At 45.6% G+C, this 18,918-nt stretch overlaps 1 protein-coding gene across 1 annotated transcript; it reads left to right on the top strand.

The window, feature by feature from the left end:
* Positions 1-1,839: 1,839 nt before the first annotated feature.
* LOC134601680 (E3 ubiquitin-protein ligase TRIM39-like) lies at positions 1,840-3,577 on the top strand. Its single transcript, XM_063446196.1, has one exon. The coding sequence runs from the start codon at positions 1,878-1,880 to the stop codon at positions 3,489-3,491; it is 1,614 nt and encodes a 537-aa protein (XP_063302266.1). The 5' UTR covers positions 1,840-1,877; the 3' UTR covers positions 3,492-3,577.
* The last annotated feature ends 15,341 nt before the right edge of the window (positions 3,578-18,918 follow it).

Here is an 18,918-nt window from a genome sequence, read left to right as displayed (position 1 = left end):
ACAGGGGTTAGGGGGTAGAGGGGCAGTAACAGGGGGTGTGGGGGAGTGGAGGGGCAGTGACAGGGAGTAGGGGGTAGGGGGGTAGTGACATGGGTTAGGGGGGGTTGAGGGGCAGTGGCAGGGGGTAGTGGCAGTGACAGGGCATTGAATGGGGGCAGTGAGTGACAGGGGGTAGAAGGGGGTGAGTGAATTGGGTGGGGGGCAGTGAGTAGATGGGGGTGGGGGAGCAGTGAGTGACAGGGGGTGAGTGAATTGGGTGGGGGGGCAGTGAATAGATGGGGGTGGGGGAGCAGTGAGTGACAGGGGGTAGAAGGGGGTGAGTGAATTGGGTGGGGGGGCAGTGAGTAGATGGGGGTGGGGGAGCAGTGAGTGACAGGGGGTAGAAGGGGGTGAGTGAATTGGGTGGGGGGCAGTGAGTAGATGGGGGTGGGGGAGCAGTGAGTGACAGGGGATAGAAGGGGGTGAGTGAATTGGGTGGGGGGGGGCAGTGAGTAGATGGGGTGGGGGAGCAGTGAGTGACAGGGGGTAGAAGGGGATGAGTGAATTGGGTGGGGGGGCAGTGAGTAGATGGGGGTGGGGGAGCAGTGAGTGACAGGGGGTAGAAGGGTGGTTTATAAATACCTGCCCTGGTGGTCCAGTGGGCGCCCTCTCTCTTTAGTCTGCAGCTCCGCTGGGAGTGAGCTGCAGACCTCATGGTGAGTCTCGCGATCTCCAGTCAGGGCGTTGCCGCGGCAACGCTCTTACAGGCTGGAGATCGCGAGACACCTCAGTCTGCAGCTCACTCCCAGCGGAGCTGCAGACTGAGGCCGGATCTCTGTCAGGGCAGACTGACAGGAGGGGCCTCGCACCCGGCGGCATTGTGGGCACGCCGCCAGGCCCCCTCCTGTGTCGGTTCGAGGACCTGACATGTCAGTCTGCCCAGAGGCAGTGCAGCACGGAGGTGTGATTAGGGTGTGCCCAGGCACACCCGGCACACCCCGTGCGCACGCCTATGGAGGTAACTAAAGGCCTCCATTTGTTTAAAGTTACATAGGGATGTGGAAAGAGCACAGGTAACTTTTTTTCTTTGGTTTTTACAATGTCACTATTGATCAATTTTAAAAATATATGTTTTGAAACAGCAATTTCCTACTTGTACTTATAGCCTTATAACTTGCAAAAAAAAAAGCAAAAAAGCACGTAAACACATTTTTAATCTATTTAGCATTTTTTTCAGTAGCTTTTGTAGATCAGTAAAAGATTTTTTCAAGAAAAAGTCAAAAAATATGTTTTCTTTTTCACCATATTTTATGATTTTTGTTAAAGTAAAATATATGACGATACAAATAATGGTATGCAAAGAAAGCCATTTTGTCTTGAAAAATAATCAATATATTATTTGTATGGTAACAGTAAATGAGAGAGAGGAAAATTACAGCTAAACACAAACACCACAAAAGTGTTAAAACAGCTCTGGTCCTTAACGTACAACATTGCCTGAATGGGTTAAACATCAACAGGATGAATACTTGCAAAACCATAATATTCAGAAATATAATTTTTACTTTGTAGGGTAATAGCTCCTTGATCCAAGGAGAGATCTGACTGCTATTCTGTGGTCAACAATGAATTCTTTCCTAGTTTGTTGAAAACTTGCCCACCTCCCCCCTCTTTTGGATCAACAGCATGTGAAGAATATCTCTATTCAGCCTATGTAACTATGTAACTTGTGTTATAGAAAATACAGACCATCAGGAACTCTCAGGGTTAACAGACAGGAAGTAAATCCTATGATACAAACTGTCCGCCCCCTGGTTGTGGAATGTGATAAAACCCACCCCACTGCTTTCTGAGAGAAGACAAACATTAAGTTTCGTTTTTCGTTGCTGCTTTCAGTGATGGCGTCTGCTGATCTGAGAGACGAGCTGACCTGCTCCGTCTGTCTGAACATTTATACAGAACCTGTAACCCTGCCATGTGGACACAGCTTCTGCCGAGTCTGCATTGAGAATGTGCTGGACACACGGGAGGTGAGAGGCTATTCCTGTCCTGAATGCAGATTCATTTTGAGGAAAAAACCTGAGCTTAAAAGAAACCATAGATTGTGTAACATAGTTAAGAGTTTCCGATTTACTAAGCGACCAGTGATAAAGATTGGGATCCCCTGTACTTACTGTATTCACTCTCCTGTACCTGCTGCTAAAACATGTCTGCACTGTGAATCTTCTCTGTGTGAAGCCCACCTGAAGGTTCACAGCAAGTCTGCAGAACATGTCCTAACTGAACCCACCACTTCACTGGAGAACAGAAAATGCTCCGTCCACAAGGAAATCCTGAAATATTACTGCTCTGAGGATGCTTCCTGTATCTGTGTGTCCTGCAGGCTGGATGGGGATCATAGGGGACACCAGGTGGAGACGCTGAATGAGGCCTCTGAGAGGAAGAAGGAGAAACTGAGAAATATTCTGCAGAAACTGACCTCAAAGAGAGAGGAGGCTGTGATAAGAGTCCACAGCCTCCTGGTGCTCAGGAGAGAAGTGCAAACAAAAGCAGGTGGGGTAACAGAGGAAGTAACTACCCTGATTAGGGGCATTAAAAAACAACTAGAAGCTGTAGAGAAGCGAGTCCTGCATGAGATCTCCAGGCAGGAAGAGCAGGTCTCACTGCAAGTCTCAGATCTAATCCGGCAGCTGGAAATAAAGAAGGAGGATCTGTCCAGGAAGATGGGTCACATTAAGGAGCTGTGTAACATGACGGATCCATTAACTGTCTTACAAGGACGGAAATCAGACAGAGTTGACCATTGTGATACTGAGGAGGGAGATAATGAGGACAGAGAGAGAGATGATAAAAAGGTCCGTGCTGTAGGGAATCTGGATGTGGGTCTGATCTCAGTGACCTTACACTCAGGATTAGCTGGGATTGTGACCGGAGTAAAGAGACAGAGCCATGTACCGGCTAATATATTACAGGGGGTAGAATTAGCTCCAGATATGATACTGGATGTAAATACGGCTGCTAATAATGTAACTGTATCAGGTGATATGAAAACTGTATCCTGGTCAAAAATAATCCAGAGTCGCCCAGAAACACCAGAGAGATTTCAGTCTGATCATGTTTTAAGCGCCAGGAGTTTCTCCTCAGGGCGACATTACTGGGAAGTCGAGGGCAGTGAATCAGAGGGATGGACGGTAGGGATGGCCTATCCCAGTATAGACAGGGAAGGAGGTCAGTCACGGCCTGGATATAATAGCAAGTCCTGGGGTTTGGAGAGAATCTGGTTGACTGATGATGATTATAATGTGAGACATGACAGTAAAGTAACATTTCGGTTCTGTCACCGCCTTTCCAGCCGGAGATTCGGGATATACCTGGACTACGAGGCTGGGCAGCTGTCCTTTTATGAGCTGTGTGACCCCATCAGACACTTACACACCTTCACTGCCACCTTCACTGAGCCGCTTCATGCTGTATTCGGGGTATATGAGGATAATACCTGGCTGAGGATTTAATGTATTGCATGATTTATTAATCTAATTAAAGAGATTTAACTGAAAATCCCAGAGTGGAAATCAGGAGCCAATAATACTAATCTGGGTGTGGGCGGAGCCTGTTACTAAGCAACCACTGCTCTGTGTCACTGTGTGTGTGTGTGACTGTGGGGTGTATTCAAACAGTGAATTTTACTGACATTAAAATATAAATACACAATTTAGACCAAACATTTCTATAATTCCTGGCTTATCCATGACAGCATTACAACAGGGTTAGCCCCGCCTACTTTTTTGTAATCCAACTATAGTCCCAGCCTGGTCATGTATCCTGAATTTTACATTTTGTTTTTAATTCATCATAATTCACTGATTACTGATTTCAAAGTGTGTCTGAGTGTTTTGTGTGTGTGTTGTTTAATTGTGATGAGAGTTATAGTTTATTGCAAAGGTCAGTTACAGGCAACCTCTGGTTCTGGCAGCTGTTCTGGACTTCAATTCCCATCATGTGTTTTACGCACGCCTGCACTATGTGTGTGAATGTGTGTCATAATGTGTGTTCGTGTGTGTCACCTTGTCAGTGTGTGTCATTATGTGTTCTGGGTGGTTATTATTGTATATTGGCTGGCTGAGTGTGATGAGAGTTGCAATGAGCAGTGTAATTCTCCAGAGGTTTAGGCCGAGCTGTTTGTATAGTATTGAAATATAGAAACTGCATGTTTTACCTGATGGGCTTTACTAAAAGATTGTTTGTATTATTAGGAATGGTTATAATGAACAGACAATGGGAATTTACCCAGTAAATCCAGGTACATATAGAAAATTATCTGAGAAAATGGGACGGGAGTTTGACGTTTGTAGACTAGACGCCATTTATAGCGCAGACTGCGAGTTCATTATTTCTCTAAATACTTTCCGTATTTTTAATAATATTACATATATAAAATGTCACGGGATCTGTTTATCTTCAGTTTGCTCAATAATTTCTGGGTCAATCTGAAATTAAAATCTTTATTGAGAACTTACTGTGTCACTTTGTGATCTTTATTTTAATCAGGTTATTTCATTATGCGTTTATGCCGCATTGCCTACCCTAATTTTAGTTTGCCTCCGCTGTATCAAACCCACATAGTTCCCATTGCCCACATTTTATTATGCCCACATCTATGGCACATTGCCCACATTTTCTTGCCTGCATTACCTCTTAAATGATGAGTTTGCGCTGGGCTCCCTTACATGGACTGCGTGGGTCCATAATAGTTGGCCGTGAGATATTTTGACATCTTGTGGGAGTGTCACGTAGCCACAAGGCGCACACAAGGGGCACAGGCCCTGTTACTGACTCATCAACCTTATAATTTGGCAGAACAGATGTAAATAAAGTGTCAGGTTAATGTTATATAAGTGCTATGGGATAAATAGAGTGAAAAATATTCTACTTAATCTGAACATATATGGCAGCCCGATCCCATGGTGTATTCCTGATTCTGATAGATCTAGTTATCAACCAATTAGAAAATGTTTAGCAAGTTACTCTTTGTATTTGTAAAATGTAGAGTAATTGGTGCTGGGTTAAATCTACCATCTTTGTAACTGTCTCACTGCTTTACTTCCCTCCCCTCTCAATCCATCCCAGACACTATTCATATCCACCCTTTCTCTTTCTACAGCCCCCAAACACTGGCTTCCACTGCATGCATTACAATTTTACTCAAACCTTCTTCTCCTTTGTATCCTTCTGCTCGTGGCAGCTGAAGATGTCTCCCCAAACCCTGCTCCCACCTCACTAACATAACTTGTACTAACACCAGAAATCACACCAATCTTATACCCATTCCATGTACTTCTCCCTCTCCCCATCCCATGTACCTGTCCTCCTTCACACTGCCCTCTGGAATGCACGCTCTGTGGGCAACCTCACAAAGTCAACTGCTGTCCATGACTTATTTATTTCACATTCCCTAAACATTCTGGCATTAACAGAAACCTGGCTATCACCTCAGATACTGCTACACCTGCTTCATTATCCTTTGGTGGTCTTCAATTAACTCACACTCAAGAGAATCTTGGTGCCAGACATTAAGGGTGGCACAGTAGAGTTTCTGCTTTTACCCAACTGCTCTTTCAAACCTCTACCCACCTCCCCATTTCCTCTCCTTATAATCATTTGAAGTTCACCTACTTTGCCTGTTAAAACCTATCTCTGTAAACATTGCAGTTATTTCCACCCCTTTTCCCACCTTTTCTTTTCCCTGACCATTTTGCTGCCTGGATTCCCCACTTCCTTTTATCTAATGTTCCATCTCTTGTCATTGCGGACTCTAGCATTCCAATTAATCCATATTTAACCTCAGCAGCCTCAAAACTTCATTCAATTACTTCCTCCCTCCGGCCGTTCCAGTGGGCTAATTCTCCCACACATGTAGATGGCAATACCATCAACCAAATTTTTTTCTGATGTATGCACATTCTCTTATCTCCATGTCACTCAATTTCCTTTCTCAGATCATCGCCTCTTATTTTTTGTTCCCAAGAGCTCCCTCACCCAACATCCTAACTCTAGCCCTCCTCAACACAGGAGAAACCTTAATTCTTTCGACTTTCAGCAACTGTTCGTTCTCAATTCTCATCTATCTCTTCTTTCTCCTGTCCCTCTGAGGTTATCTCCTTGGATAACACTACCTTTACCTCTGCCCTGGACACTGCAGCCTTGCTCCAAACATAAACCTCAACATTTGGTTTGGTTTCTTTTCAGTAATTCTGAATTTTGTTTAGTTGGAATTTGGTAATTATCGATTCAGATGACCTAAAATTTTACCAAAATCTTTGGTATCTGGATATCCATTATTTCCTGTAGGGTGCTGATTGGTAGACAGATGCCCTAATTAGGTACCTTGATGGGAATTCCCCTACTTAGGATTCCAAATTAGGAAGCTGTTTAGTCGATTTATTTGGGAAAAAAATTGTTATGCTGTTGTGCAAGAAGGGAAATTGCTGCCCTTGGTGAATTTGAAAACCACTGTATTGGTGTGATGGCCCTTTTCACGCCCTTTACACACAACCAGATCCGTGGGCCTTATGTTTTAGAGACTGTAGTAGTTATGATGGTTGGAGTGACCCTATGATGGTTGAAGTAACCCTAAAACAGTAGAATACAAAGGTTTGTGCTGTATTCATGTAATGCTTTCCCCGACAAAGTTTAGTGAGGTATCTAAATTAGTGAACTCTTGCAGTTCTGTACAGATGACAATGCATGTGAACAGCTGACCAACGATATAGATCTGAAAGAAGTCCTTAGCCCATGTGCAAGTATCACCGCACATAGAGGCAGGAACCTGCGGGATATATTGGTGCCGAGGCGCAGTACCTCGATGCCATGGTTCCGAAATCCTCCTCACATGCAAATGCAATCTGAAATATCTGGATTAAATTTTTACGTCCCTTTAAAGAAAGAATTAGAGAACATGTGAGATCCCTGAGGACAAAGGCATAAGTACAAACCACAGGGCCCCGGTCATTGTCACTTAAATTAATGTTTTCTTTGGATTCTTTCAAGGATAAACCTAGGAAGTTACTGAAGCTTCAGATTTTGAGCACAAGTCTATGTTTATGTTCCTTGCATAATCAATTAGCATTTTGCTGTTAGAAGTAACTTGGATGGACCTCATTTGCAACCAGATATACTATCTGAGTACGGTATATATGTTTAATGCTTAGTTCACCATCAATGGACCCCTTAATCGGGGTTCTAAGATATTATTTGACTCATTTATATTAGATATCAGTTTTTTCTAATTGTGGATATATTTATTTAGTTCTGAATCTTTCTAAATGAGCAGAATGCAGTTTTGAAACATTAATATAAATAGAACCTTAAGAGATCAGAAGACAGGAGAGAAAACCTCAACTCTGTCACTGACTCAAAAGGTAAAAAGTGATCACCTGGACTGGGTGAAGAGGGGATAACCCTCGGGAAGACACAAAATATAAAGAGAAAATCTCCTTAGGTTGTCTAACTAAGGGACAGCCATATGGAGAGGTACCCAGTCCAATTCCGTAAGTATAGTAAGGAAAATAATAAATAACTTTATTAAATAGAATTTGTATATAAAAGCACAAATCTAAGTAGATAGAGAATTACCCACCATCAGGACATAGAAAAAGTGGCTAATAATTAGCCTACTCTGGCTATATATATATAGACCTTCTAACTAGAAGGAAAAAGTACTGAATACTACTAAGGGTACTCCTAGAAAACCCACAGGGGTATATAACTCAGGACTCTATCTAACATAGAAAAAGGCACACAAAATTAAAATATAATACCTAATGGAAAACGATCTCAATTAAAGGAGCCAGAGGGAACAGTGGGGAGATAAGGCACAATACAAAGGGTGGCTAGAATAGTAGCCTACCATAGAGAGTACTCATTAGCAAGACTCCAAAGAAAATGAGTACACTGGTGCTGGGGCTAAAAAAGCAATGGGAGGGAAGGGAATATGGGAGGAGAGAGGTAATGTCACAGTGATGAATGACTAATATAAAGCAATCATAAGACATATATACCTCCCCCCCCAACTTGCCAAATCCCACAGAACCCACTCTGAGCTAAAGCCCTATGCTCCTCAGATGACACCTTCGAGGGTGTCCTAGTCTTAGCCTAAAGCTACAGGAATAATGGAGAAACCAAGCAACGAAAATAGGCAGTGGTTAGACCGCCTACTAGAAAAGCCACTACCTTTCAAAGCAAGAAAGGAGATTAACTCACTACTGCTATGGTGTAGGGTATATTGAGAGATAGGGGGAGAGTAATCGGAGAAATGAGGGAGAGAGGTAAAGTGAGGATGATAAGTAAAACAACCAAACCTAATAAACCTCTCCCACCACTAGCAAACTCCCGACAAAACAGTCTCACACTATACTAAACCCTATGCTCCTATAATAACACCTTCGAGGGTGTTCTAGTCTAGGCTTCAAGCTAATAATAGAGAGGGTCCATTAGGTAAAAATAGTGTCAAATCATATCATTCGTGCAGGGTGCTCAAACGTGAGTAAAGTGAAGGCTAAAAAACCCGACGCGCGTTTCAGCGTGTTATACACGCCGTCATCAGGGGTAACGCTAGTGCGGCCTGCCCGGCCGTCTGTTATATACCCTGCTAATTGTGCCTATATCGGAGTCAGCCAATCACCGATCGTCTGTCAATGACGCAAACGGGGCGTGTCCAACTGCTCCGTTGCGTAACTTTTACGGCGATCAAGGAGGCTGGGAGCATTGTGGAATTAACCCGTAGAATGCCTAATCATCCTCCAGGGTTAGATTCAAAACGGTACAAGAGATCAATGCAGCATCAGAAGTGTATAGATACACTGTATGTCCGCAGGTATTACACTTAACTGATAGTCGAACGGATATATAAAACCTGTTTGATAACATAGTGTAATGCCTGTAACTGTGTAGAATAGCCAGTTTAATTTCATTGCCTGTATAATATGAGATAAAAAATGGCAATCTTTATCCATCAACAGGCAAGTATACCTTATATACTTAATATACACTTTTGCCAGTAATGCACATCTATAAGGGAACGGTATAACCAGTGAAAAAATAATGAGTTTATGCCTGTACTGTATATCATGCAGAAATACCATTGAGCGAACCCAGCTGCATATATACAGTATCTACCTCTGTTCCCCATGGCTTGTCTACTGTATAATGACATTCATACAGCAGATATATTCATGGTGTGCATGCATTGATAACTATGTAACTAATGTGTAATTCAAGTTGTGCCTACATATAGACCACGATTGAAATGTATCTATTCCAAATATAGTATGGTACAAATCTATCAGTGTATGCAGACTAAACACATTAATGCTCGTACGAAAATTAGGCTCAAAAAATTAAATAATTGAAAGGAAATTTTAACCAGTGTGAAGTGATATATACATATGTGTTTTAACTTAACTAGAATATCATTAATAATCAGTTTGTCAAATAAATGGGGAATAAGAGAAACCTTCATTTAGCCCTGCTGGTGACAGGGTTTTCAATTGATAGATCCAGAAGGCTTCTCTCTGTCTCAGTTTCAAATCCCAGTTTCCTTTGCGTGGCGGTTGTGGAATATGTTCCAGGCCCATAAACCTAATTCCTGCAGAGGAGTGGTTATGGTGTAAGTGTAAATGTCTCGACACTGGTGTCTCCAGGTGTCTCTTGACGGAATTCACATGTTCACGTATCCTAAATTTTAAAGGACGAAAGGTCTTGCCTACGTATTTTAAACCGCAGGAGCAGATTAGTAAATAGATCACTCCTGTGGTTAGGCAGTTAAAAAAGGAACGAGGTTTGAATTGCCCCATACCACTACTATCGGTGGTTAGTTTAGAATGTCTCTTAATGAAGGGGCAAGCACTGCAACGGCCACATTTAAATGTGCCTATTGGTAAGTACTTCTGGAAGTAACCAGAGGGTGCAGTGGTCTGAAGATGACTAGGTGCTAACATATCCCTTAAGTTTCTCCCCCTCCGTGCTGTAATGGAGGGAGAGGGAGGCAATACTTCCTTGAGATGTTTATCAGAGTATAGAATGGGCCAGAATTTATGAAAGGTTTTTTGCACGGCCTCCCAACCTGTGTCAAAAGTGCCGATACAGCGTATTTTTGTATCTTCGGTCTTAGTGGTCCTGTCTGTGATAAGATTTTCGCGTTCAGAGAGTATTGCCCTCAGGTATGCCCTCTTAAGGACCCTATTGGGGTAACCCTTGTTTTTGAACATGTGACGCAATTCATTGGCTTTTATTTTAAACTCCTCCAAAGTTGAGCAGTTACGGCGAAGTCTCAGGTACTGACCAATTGGAATACCCGACTTAAGTGACACGGGATGATGACTCTTCCAGCATAGTAGGTTATTGGTGGCAGTCTTTTTTCTATACAGTGTAGTTTCAATTCTACCATCCTCAGAGATCAATAGAGTTAAGTCCAGAAAACAGAGGTTTTTGCCCCCTACTTCACTAGTAAAGTGGAGTTTGAAATCATTATTGTAAGGAAACCAAGTTTAACCAAACCGAGTTCGGTAGTTTCCTCCCGGACGGTCAGAGCCTAAGGTAGCGAGAGTCCGGTTCGGTAGTCCCAGGAACGAAATCCCTACGGAATATAACAGCTGCATAAGATAATTCCCTTGTTACAGCATACGAATTCCAAAATAACAGTCAGAGTCCAGATTCAGGATACAAGCAGAACTAACGTTTATTCACACACATGGCTTTTTATGCAGGTCCCCATGCAAGGGGACATCCCACAGGGAGGAGTAATATTTATCCAATCCTGGACAGTAAAAATATAAAACACACCTAATACAAACAGGCAGTTCCCTCCCCTAGTCCTGGAGATAATCAGGTCTGATATAGTGCCAACCTAATTATCTCCAGGCTGAAAATTCACCATTTTCCCCAACTTCTGGAACACCCCTTTATACCTGGGGTATCCCCACAAATACTATATCCCCTGATAGCCCCGATCCGGGTGACCAACATATCCAAATTTCACCCGGATCGGTTCAGGGGTTCGCAAAAAGTATGGAAGTCCTTTGTGACCGGTCCACTGGGGGCGGACTGCCCAAAATAGTTCCAGAGGTTCGTGTGGTTTTGCCGGTCACTTCAGAAAAAGGGAAGAAATGCATAAAAGTACCGAATGAATTCCCCTGGCTCCTAGCAGCGATTGTTCCCCTCATTCGTGTGCATATTTGTACCGAATAGCGCTCTCCTAGCTAATCGGTATCACTAGTTCCAGCGTTCGCATGATGGAGACCGGTGTTTGGGAAGTCGAGTGTACGATTTTAGTTCCAGACACTCGACGACCAAGTCCCGCTGCCTTTGTTTGGCGAAAACAAGATGGCCGCGGTTTTCTCTGCCACGTGGCGTTCGACAGTACGAACGCTGACCGCACACATAGAGGGTGAAAGTGATGCCGGCTTTGAAGTTAAGTGAGCCAGGGGTGGTCTCGGTTCGGCAGTCCCATCTGCCGAATGAAAAGTACACAAAAAAACAAGAACTATGCAACAAAATATCGAATAATATAGTCATTTCTTCACACTGCTCCCCTATAAGTCCATAGGTCGGCATACCCGCCTAGACCCTGTCGGGTTGGCTTGGGGATGTCCGAGAAAAGTAGCGGTTTAGGAGTCCAGTTCGGTCTGGCGTGACAGGCCATCCGCATTACCATTTTGTTTTCCAGGCCGGTACTGCATAGTAAAATTATAAGGTTGAAGGGCTAGGCTCCACCGTAATAGCCTGGGATTGTCTCCAGCTACCCGGTTAAGCCATACCAGGGGGTTGTGGTCCGTCATAAGGGTAAATGCCCGCCCATACAAATAGGGCTGGAGCTTCTTGAGTGCCCACACGAGGGCCAAGCATTCTTTTTCTACGGTGGCATAGCTGACCTCTCGGGGTAACAGTTTACGGCTGAGGTATGCCACCGGGTGGTCCATGCCGTCTGTGCCCACTTGGCTTAGCACGGCTCCCAGTCCGAACATGGAGGCATCTGTGTGTACAAGAAATTGTTTAGTGTAGTCAGGTGCTGCCAACACAGGAGCCTCACTCAATGCCGCTTTAAGCTTCTGGAAAGCGTCCGTGCACTCTGGGGTCCAGGAAACCTGTTTGGGGAGGGCCTTTTTGGTAAGGTCGGTGAGGGGTTTGGCCAGGGCGCTGTACTCTGGGACAAACTTTCTATAATAACCGGCCGTCCCTAAGAAAGCTAGTACCTGGGTTTTGGTCCTAGGTTGGGGCCAGTTCGCTATGGCCTCTACCTTCGCTGGCTCTGGACGCTGTCTACCGGAGCCCACCCTGTGGCCGAGATACTGTACCTCGGCCAGACCTACGTGACATTTGTCGGGTTTTAACGTGAGCCCGGCGAGGTGGATTCGTTGGAGTACCCTGGACACATGGCCCAGATGGTCTCCCCATGTGCGGCTGTAGACGGCAATATCGTCTAGATACGCGCATGCGAAGTCCTGAAATCCCTCCAGGAGCCTATCGGCCATCCTCTGAAAGGTAGCCGGGGCATTCTTCATCCCAAAGGGCATAACCTTGAATTGGTATAGCCCGAAAGGGGTGACGAATGCCGACTTGGGGATGGCCGCAGGCTCCAAGGGGATCTGCCAATAACCTTTGCACAGGTCCAGGGTAGTCAAGTAGTTCCCCCCCGCCATACGGTCTAAGAGCTCATCTATTCTGGGCATGGGGTAGGCGTCTGTTATGGTACGATCGTTAAGCCTCCGATAGTCTACACAGAAGCGCGTGGTACCGTCGCGCTTCGGTACTAGGACTACCGGGGAGGCCCAAGGACTTTGCGAGGGTTCTATTACCCCTAACTGTAACATATCCCTTAACTCGGTGCGCATACTCTCACGCACTGCTTCCGGGATCCGATAGGGTTGTTGCCGCAGTGGCGTCTCTCCCTGGGTTTCCACGCGGTGTACCGCAGCGGAGGTATAGCCTGGGGTGGCTGAAAACATCTCTTGATATCTTTGCAGCAGTTGCGTGGCCTCACCTTTCTCCAGGGGGTTTAAATTTTGACCCAAGCTTACTTGGTCAATGGTACAGGGAGCGGTGTCTAGTAAATCGGGAAGGGGTAGTCCCTCACTATCTTCTGTGGCGGGCGCACACACGGCGCCCACATCCTCTGTTCTCTCAAAGTATGGTTTGAGCATATTCACATGGAAGGCTTTGGTCAGCCTTTCATCTGAGCATTTGCTCACGATGTAGGTGGTCTCGCTAACCCGTTCTACTACCTTAAATGGTCCCTGCCATGCGGCTTGTAGCTTATCCTTTTTAACTGGCCTCAAAGCTAACACCTTCTGCCCCAATTCTAGTACTCTATCTTGGGCTCCCCTATCGTACCATTTCCTCTGGTCCTCCTGGGCCGTCTGCAGGTTCTCCCGAACCGATGCGGTGAGCGCCCGCAGACGGTCCCGGAACTCCAGAACATACTGGACGATAGGGACTCCCCCCTCATCTGTATTGCCCTCCCAGTGCTCCCGTACGAGCTCCAGTGGGCCCCGAACTTTTCTCCCATACAGGAGTTCGAAGGGGGAAAACCCAGTGGAGGCCTGGGGCACCTCACGGTAGGCAAACAGAAGGTGGGGGAGGAATTTTTCCCAGTTCTTGTGGGACTCCGTAAAGGTTTTTAGCATCTGTTTTAGAGTGCCATTGAAACGTTCACAGAGCCCGTTAGTCTGGGGATGGTACGGGGCGCTGAACAGGGGTTTCACTCCACAGCTCTGCCACAATTGTTGTGTCAGGGTAGCCGTGAACTGAGTTCCCCGATCGGATAGGATCTCTTGTGGGAAACCTACTCGGGTGAAAATCTGAATAAGGGCTTCGGCCACGGTCTCGGCCTCTATATTGGTGAGGGCGACTGCCTCCGGGTACCTAGTGGCGTAGTCGACCACGGTTAGTATGAACTTTTTGCCCGACTGGCTGGGTCGGCTGAGGGGTCCTATTAAATCTACCGCTACTCGGTGAAAGGGCTGTTCTATAATGGGCAATGGGTGAAGTTTGGCCTTCCGAAGATCTCCCCTTTTTCCCACCCTTTGGCAGACGTCGCACGTCCTGCAATAATACTTGAGGTCCTGGGTGACCCTGGGCCAGAAGAAGGTTTGGGTTAACCTGTCTCTTGTCTTTTTAACCCCTAAATGTCCTGCTAGGGGAATGTCATGACTGAGTTTTAACAACTCAGCCCGGAATTTACGGGGTACAATTAATTGTCTTTTGATGACCTGGGTGGCCCCCTGTCCCACCCCCTCGGTCACTCTATATAGTAACCCCTTATACCACTCAAACTTTTCGTGCGGGTTGTTCCCTGGGGTAACGGCCGCTGCCTTCCTATAACCCTCTAATGTGGGGTCGGTACGCTGCTCTTGTTCAAACCCCTGGGGGGTATCCCAGAAAGGGAAGGTAGGATCGGGTAAGGGGGGTATTTCGACTCTTACCTGGTTTTCCTCAGAGTGCAGCGGAGCTTCCAGTCTGGCTTGAGCTCGGGTGGTCACTGGGTATGCCTCAGCAGGGGGGTCTCGGGCCAGTTGGGAGGTCAAGCATCCTACATCATTCCCCAACAAAACCTCGGCGGGTAGTTCTTGCATAATCCCCACCTCTAGCTGTTTCGACCCGGAACCCCAATCAACAAGGATATTAGCGGTGGGCAGTTTGTGAATAGCGCCCCCAGCCACCCTCACAGCGACTGTGCGTCCGGTGCGAGCTTGCGCTCTGATCGTGTGAGGTTGCACCACAGTCAAAGTAGCCCCAGAGTCTCTCAGAGCCCGGGCCCCCACGCCATCTACGGTAATCCATTGGCGGTGGTGGTCCCGGTTGTCACCCCCAGCTTGAACTGGGTTGACCTATTGCAATACACTCCACTGTTCTTCTTGGTTAGGAACACCGGTTGTGCCTTCCTGTTGCACACAATGAGCAGCTGCCCTGGGTTGTTGTGGGGGTTGCCTTTCCCAGCTTCCCCGGTTTAAGCGAGGGCACTGATTCTTGTAATGCCCTGGTTGTTTGCAATAATGACACACTGCAGGGGGACGTGGTGTGTTTGCTGGGTTCGGTGAAGGGTTACTCATGGCGGGTCTAGGAGGGGTAGGGGTTGTTGGAGCCTGGTAGTTAGGCTTAAAAGGTGGTCTGCTCACCCCTTGCTCCTTCCTCCTATTATCCTGATACTCATCCGCTAACCTGGCGGCTTCCTCCACAGTTTTTGGTTTTCTATCTTTAACCCAGTCTTTTATGTCCTCTGCAGCGTGATTAAAAAATTGCTCCAGTAACATAAGTTGCAAAGCATCCTCCAGGGTGGTTGCTTGGCAGCCCTTCATCCAATTGCGGGCCGCCCGTTGTAGCCGAAACGCCCATTCCGTATGGGAATCTCTCCCAGTCTTTCTCAGATCTCTAAACTTTTTCCGGTATGCCTCCGGAGTTACAGCATATCTGGCCAACAAAATGTCTTTTATTTTTTCATAATTATGTATGTCCCCCTCAGGTACTGCTCGCAGCGCCTCGGCTGCTCTACCTGACAATTTACAGCTAATGACTGCAGCCCATTTCGTGGAGTCTAATCCCTCCAGTGCACATTGGCGTTCAAAGTCTTGCAAGTAACTGTCAATTTCCATCTCATTGTCATTGAAAGATTTAAAGGCTGCATAGTTTACCTTCTTTGGGATTTCCCCAGTACTTCCCGGGGAGTGTAGTAAATCCCCCTGTGACGGTCTGTCCCGGTCCTCTCGCTCTTTTTGCGATTGTCTGGCTTGTGCCATGACCTGCAGAACCGCCTCTGTAGCTGGGTTGGGTCCCAACAGACTGAGCATCCATCGGATGTCCTTTTGCATCGCATTTTCTTCCTCTTGATCCATTTCTGTGTTGCTGGTATTATCGCTCTGCATTAATTCTGCAATTAACGTGGCTTTTGTCTTGTTACTTGCCACTCTGCCTCGAGCTTCCAGTAAATCCTTTAGTGTGGTTCTTTTAAGTAGCTGGTACTGCTGAGCCATTCATTCCCTTGCTTGGTTTGCAATGTCCATTCGGGATTCGAATCCCTCCGCTTGCCACCAGTTGTAAGGAAACCAAGTTTAACCAAACCGAGTTCGGTAGTTTCCTCCCGGACGGTCAGAGCCTAAGGTAGCGAGAGTCCGGTTCGGTAGTCCCAGGAACGAAATCCCTACGGAATATAACAGCTGCATAAGATAATTCCCTTGTTACAGCATACGAATTCCAAAATAACAGTCAGAGTCCAGATTCAGGATACAAGCAGAACTAACGTTTATTCACACACATGGCTTTTTATGCAGGTCCCCATGCAAGGGGACATCCCACAGGGAGGAGTAATATTTATCCAATCCTGGACAGTAAAAATATAAAACACACCTAATACAAACAGGCAGTTCCCTCCCCTAGTCCTGGAGATAATCAGGTCTGATATAGTGCCAACCTAATTATCTCCAGGCTGAAAATTCACCATTTTCCCCAACTTCTGGAACACCCCTTTATACCTGGGGTATCCCCACAAATACTATATCCCCTGATAGCCCCGATCCGGGTGACCAACATATCCAAATTTCACCCGGATCGGTTCAGGGGTTCGCAAAAAGTATGGAAGTCCTTTGTGACCGGTCCACTGGGGGCGGACTGCCCAAAATAGTTCCAGAGGTTCGTGTGGTTTTGCCGGTCACTTCAGAAAAAGGGAAGAAATGCATAAAAGTACCGAATGAATTCCCCTGGCTCCTAGCAGCGATTGTTCCCCTCATTCGTGTGCATATTTGTACCGAATAGCGCTCTCCTAGCTAATCGGTATCACTAGTTCCAGCGTTCGCATGATGGAGACCGGTGTTTGGGAAGTCGAGTGTACGATTTTAGTTCCAGACACTCGACGACCAAGTCCCGCTGCCTTTGTTTGGCGAAAACAAGATGGCCGCGGTTTTCTCTGCCACGTGGCGTTCGACAGTACGAACGCTGACCGCACACATAGAGGGTGAAAGTGATGCCGGCTTTGAAGTTAAGTGAGCCAGGGGTGGTCTCGGTTCGGCAGTCCCATCTGCCGAATGAAAAGTACACAAAAAAACAAGAACTATGCAACAAAATATCGAATAATATAGTCATTTCTTCACAATTATTATTCAGCAGGTCTACAAATTCATGAAATCTATCAATTGTATCCAGCCACACTAACAACACATCGTCAATATATCTCTTCCAATAGTAAATTTGATCAATGTATGATTTGAGTCTAGGATCAGACCTAATGCATCGTTCCCACCATCCTAGATGTAAATTCGCATATGAGGGCGCGCAAGGTTACGCAACGGAGCAGTTGGACACGCCCCGTTTGCGTCATTGACAGACGATCGGTGATTGGCGGACTCCGATATAGGCACAATTAGCAGGGTATATAACAGACGGCCGGGCAGGCCGCACTAGCGTTACCCCTGATGACGGCGTGTATAACACGCTGAAACGCGCGTCGGGTTTTTTAGCCTTCACTTTACTCACGTTTGAGCACCCTGCACGAATGATATGATTTGACACTATTTTTACCTAATGGACCCTCTCTATTATTAGCTTGAAGCCTAGACTAGAACACCCTCGAAGGTGTTATTATAGGAGCATAGGGTTTAGTATAGTGTGAGACTGTTTTGTCGGGAGTTTGCTAGTGGTGGGAGAGGTTTATTAGGTTTGGTTGTTTTACTTATCATCCTCACTTTACCTCTCTCCCTCATTTCTCCGATTACTCTCCCCCTATCTCTCAATATACCCTACACCATAGCAGTAGTGAGTTAATCTCCTTTCTTGCTTTGAAAGGTAGTGGCTTTTCTAGTAGGCGGTCTAACCACTGCCTATTTTCGTTGCTTGGTTTCTCCATTATTCCTGTAGCTTTAGGCTAAGACTAGGACACCCTCGAAGGTGTCATCTGAGGAGCATAGGGCTTTAGCTCAGAGTGGGTTCTGTGGGATTTGGCAAGTTGGGGGGGAGGTATATATGTCTTATGATTGCTTTATATTAGTCATTCATCACTGTGACATTACCTCTCTCCTCCCATATTCCCTTCCCTCCCATTGCTTTTTTAGCCCCAGCACCAGTGTACTCATTTTCTTTGGAGTCTTGCTAATGAGTACTCTCTATGGTAGGCTACTATTCTAGCCACCCTTTGTATTGTGCCTTATCTCCCCACTGTTCCCTCTGGCTCCTTTAATTGAGATCGTTTTCCATTAGGTATTATATTTTAATTTTGTGTGCCTTTTTCTATGTTAGATAGAGTCCTGAGTTATATACCCCTGTGGGTTTTCTAGGAGTACCCTTAGTAGTATTCAGTACTTTTTCCTTCTAGTTAGAAGGTCTATATATATATAGCCAGAGTAGGCTAATTATTAGCCACTTTTTCTATGTCCTGATGGTGGGTAATTCTCTATCTACTTAGATTTGTGCTTTTATATACAAATTCTATTTAATAAAGTTATTTATTATTTTCCTTACTATACTTACGGAATTGGACTGGGTACCTCTCCATATGGCTGTCCCTTAGTTAGACAACCTAAGGAGATTTTCTCTTTATATTTTGCAGTTTTGAAACATGCTTTGGTTTTTGTACAATTGACTTATGCTTTATTCTTAGCCTTAATCTACTAACCAGGCATGTAATGGTTAATTCAATCTTTCATTTGTGTTAAGTACCCTATTCCAATATTGAGAGTTGCCAGGGAAAGTGAGTTTGATCTCCTAAGTGTGTTTTGGCATTTTTGTTTTTTAGCTTAGCCACGCCTGCATGATGCTGCAACACCAATTGAAACATGCAACGTCATGCACGGGCAGGCGTGACATGGATATATTGTGTGGAGATTAATAATATTTTGGGCTGCCTCGAAGCATAGCACCTGTCATGATCACCAGAGAGACCTAAGCATGCAGACGGGACAC

The sequence above is a fragment of the Pelobates fuscus genome, chromosome 1, assembly GCF_036172605.1.
Source record: "Pelobates fuscus isolate aPelFus1 chromosome 1, aPelFus1.pri, whole genome shotgun sequence".
NCBI lineage: Eukaryota > Metazoa > Chordata > Amphibia > Anura > Pelobatidae > Pelobates > Pelobates fuscus.
Note: the sequence above shows the minus strand (reverse complement) of the source record. Positions and strands in the feature narration are given on the sequence as shown.

What these genes read in the sequence shown, in the direction of transcription:
- LOC134601680 (XM_063446196.1), top strand. Translation starts at nt 1,878, where the DNA reads ATGGCGTCTGCTGATCTGAGAGACGAGCTGACCTGCTCCGTCTGTCTG.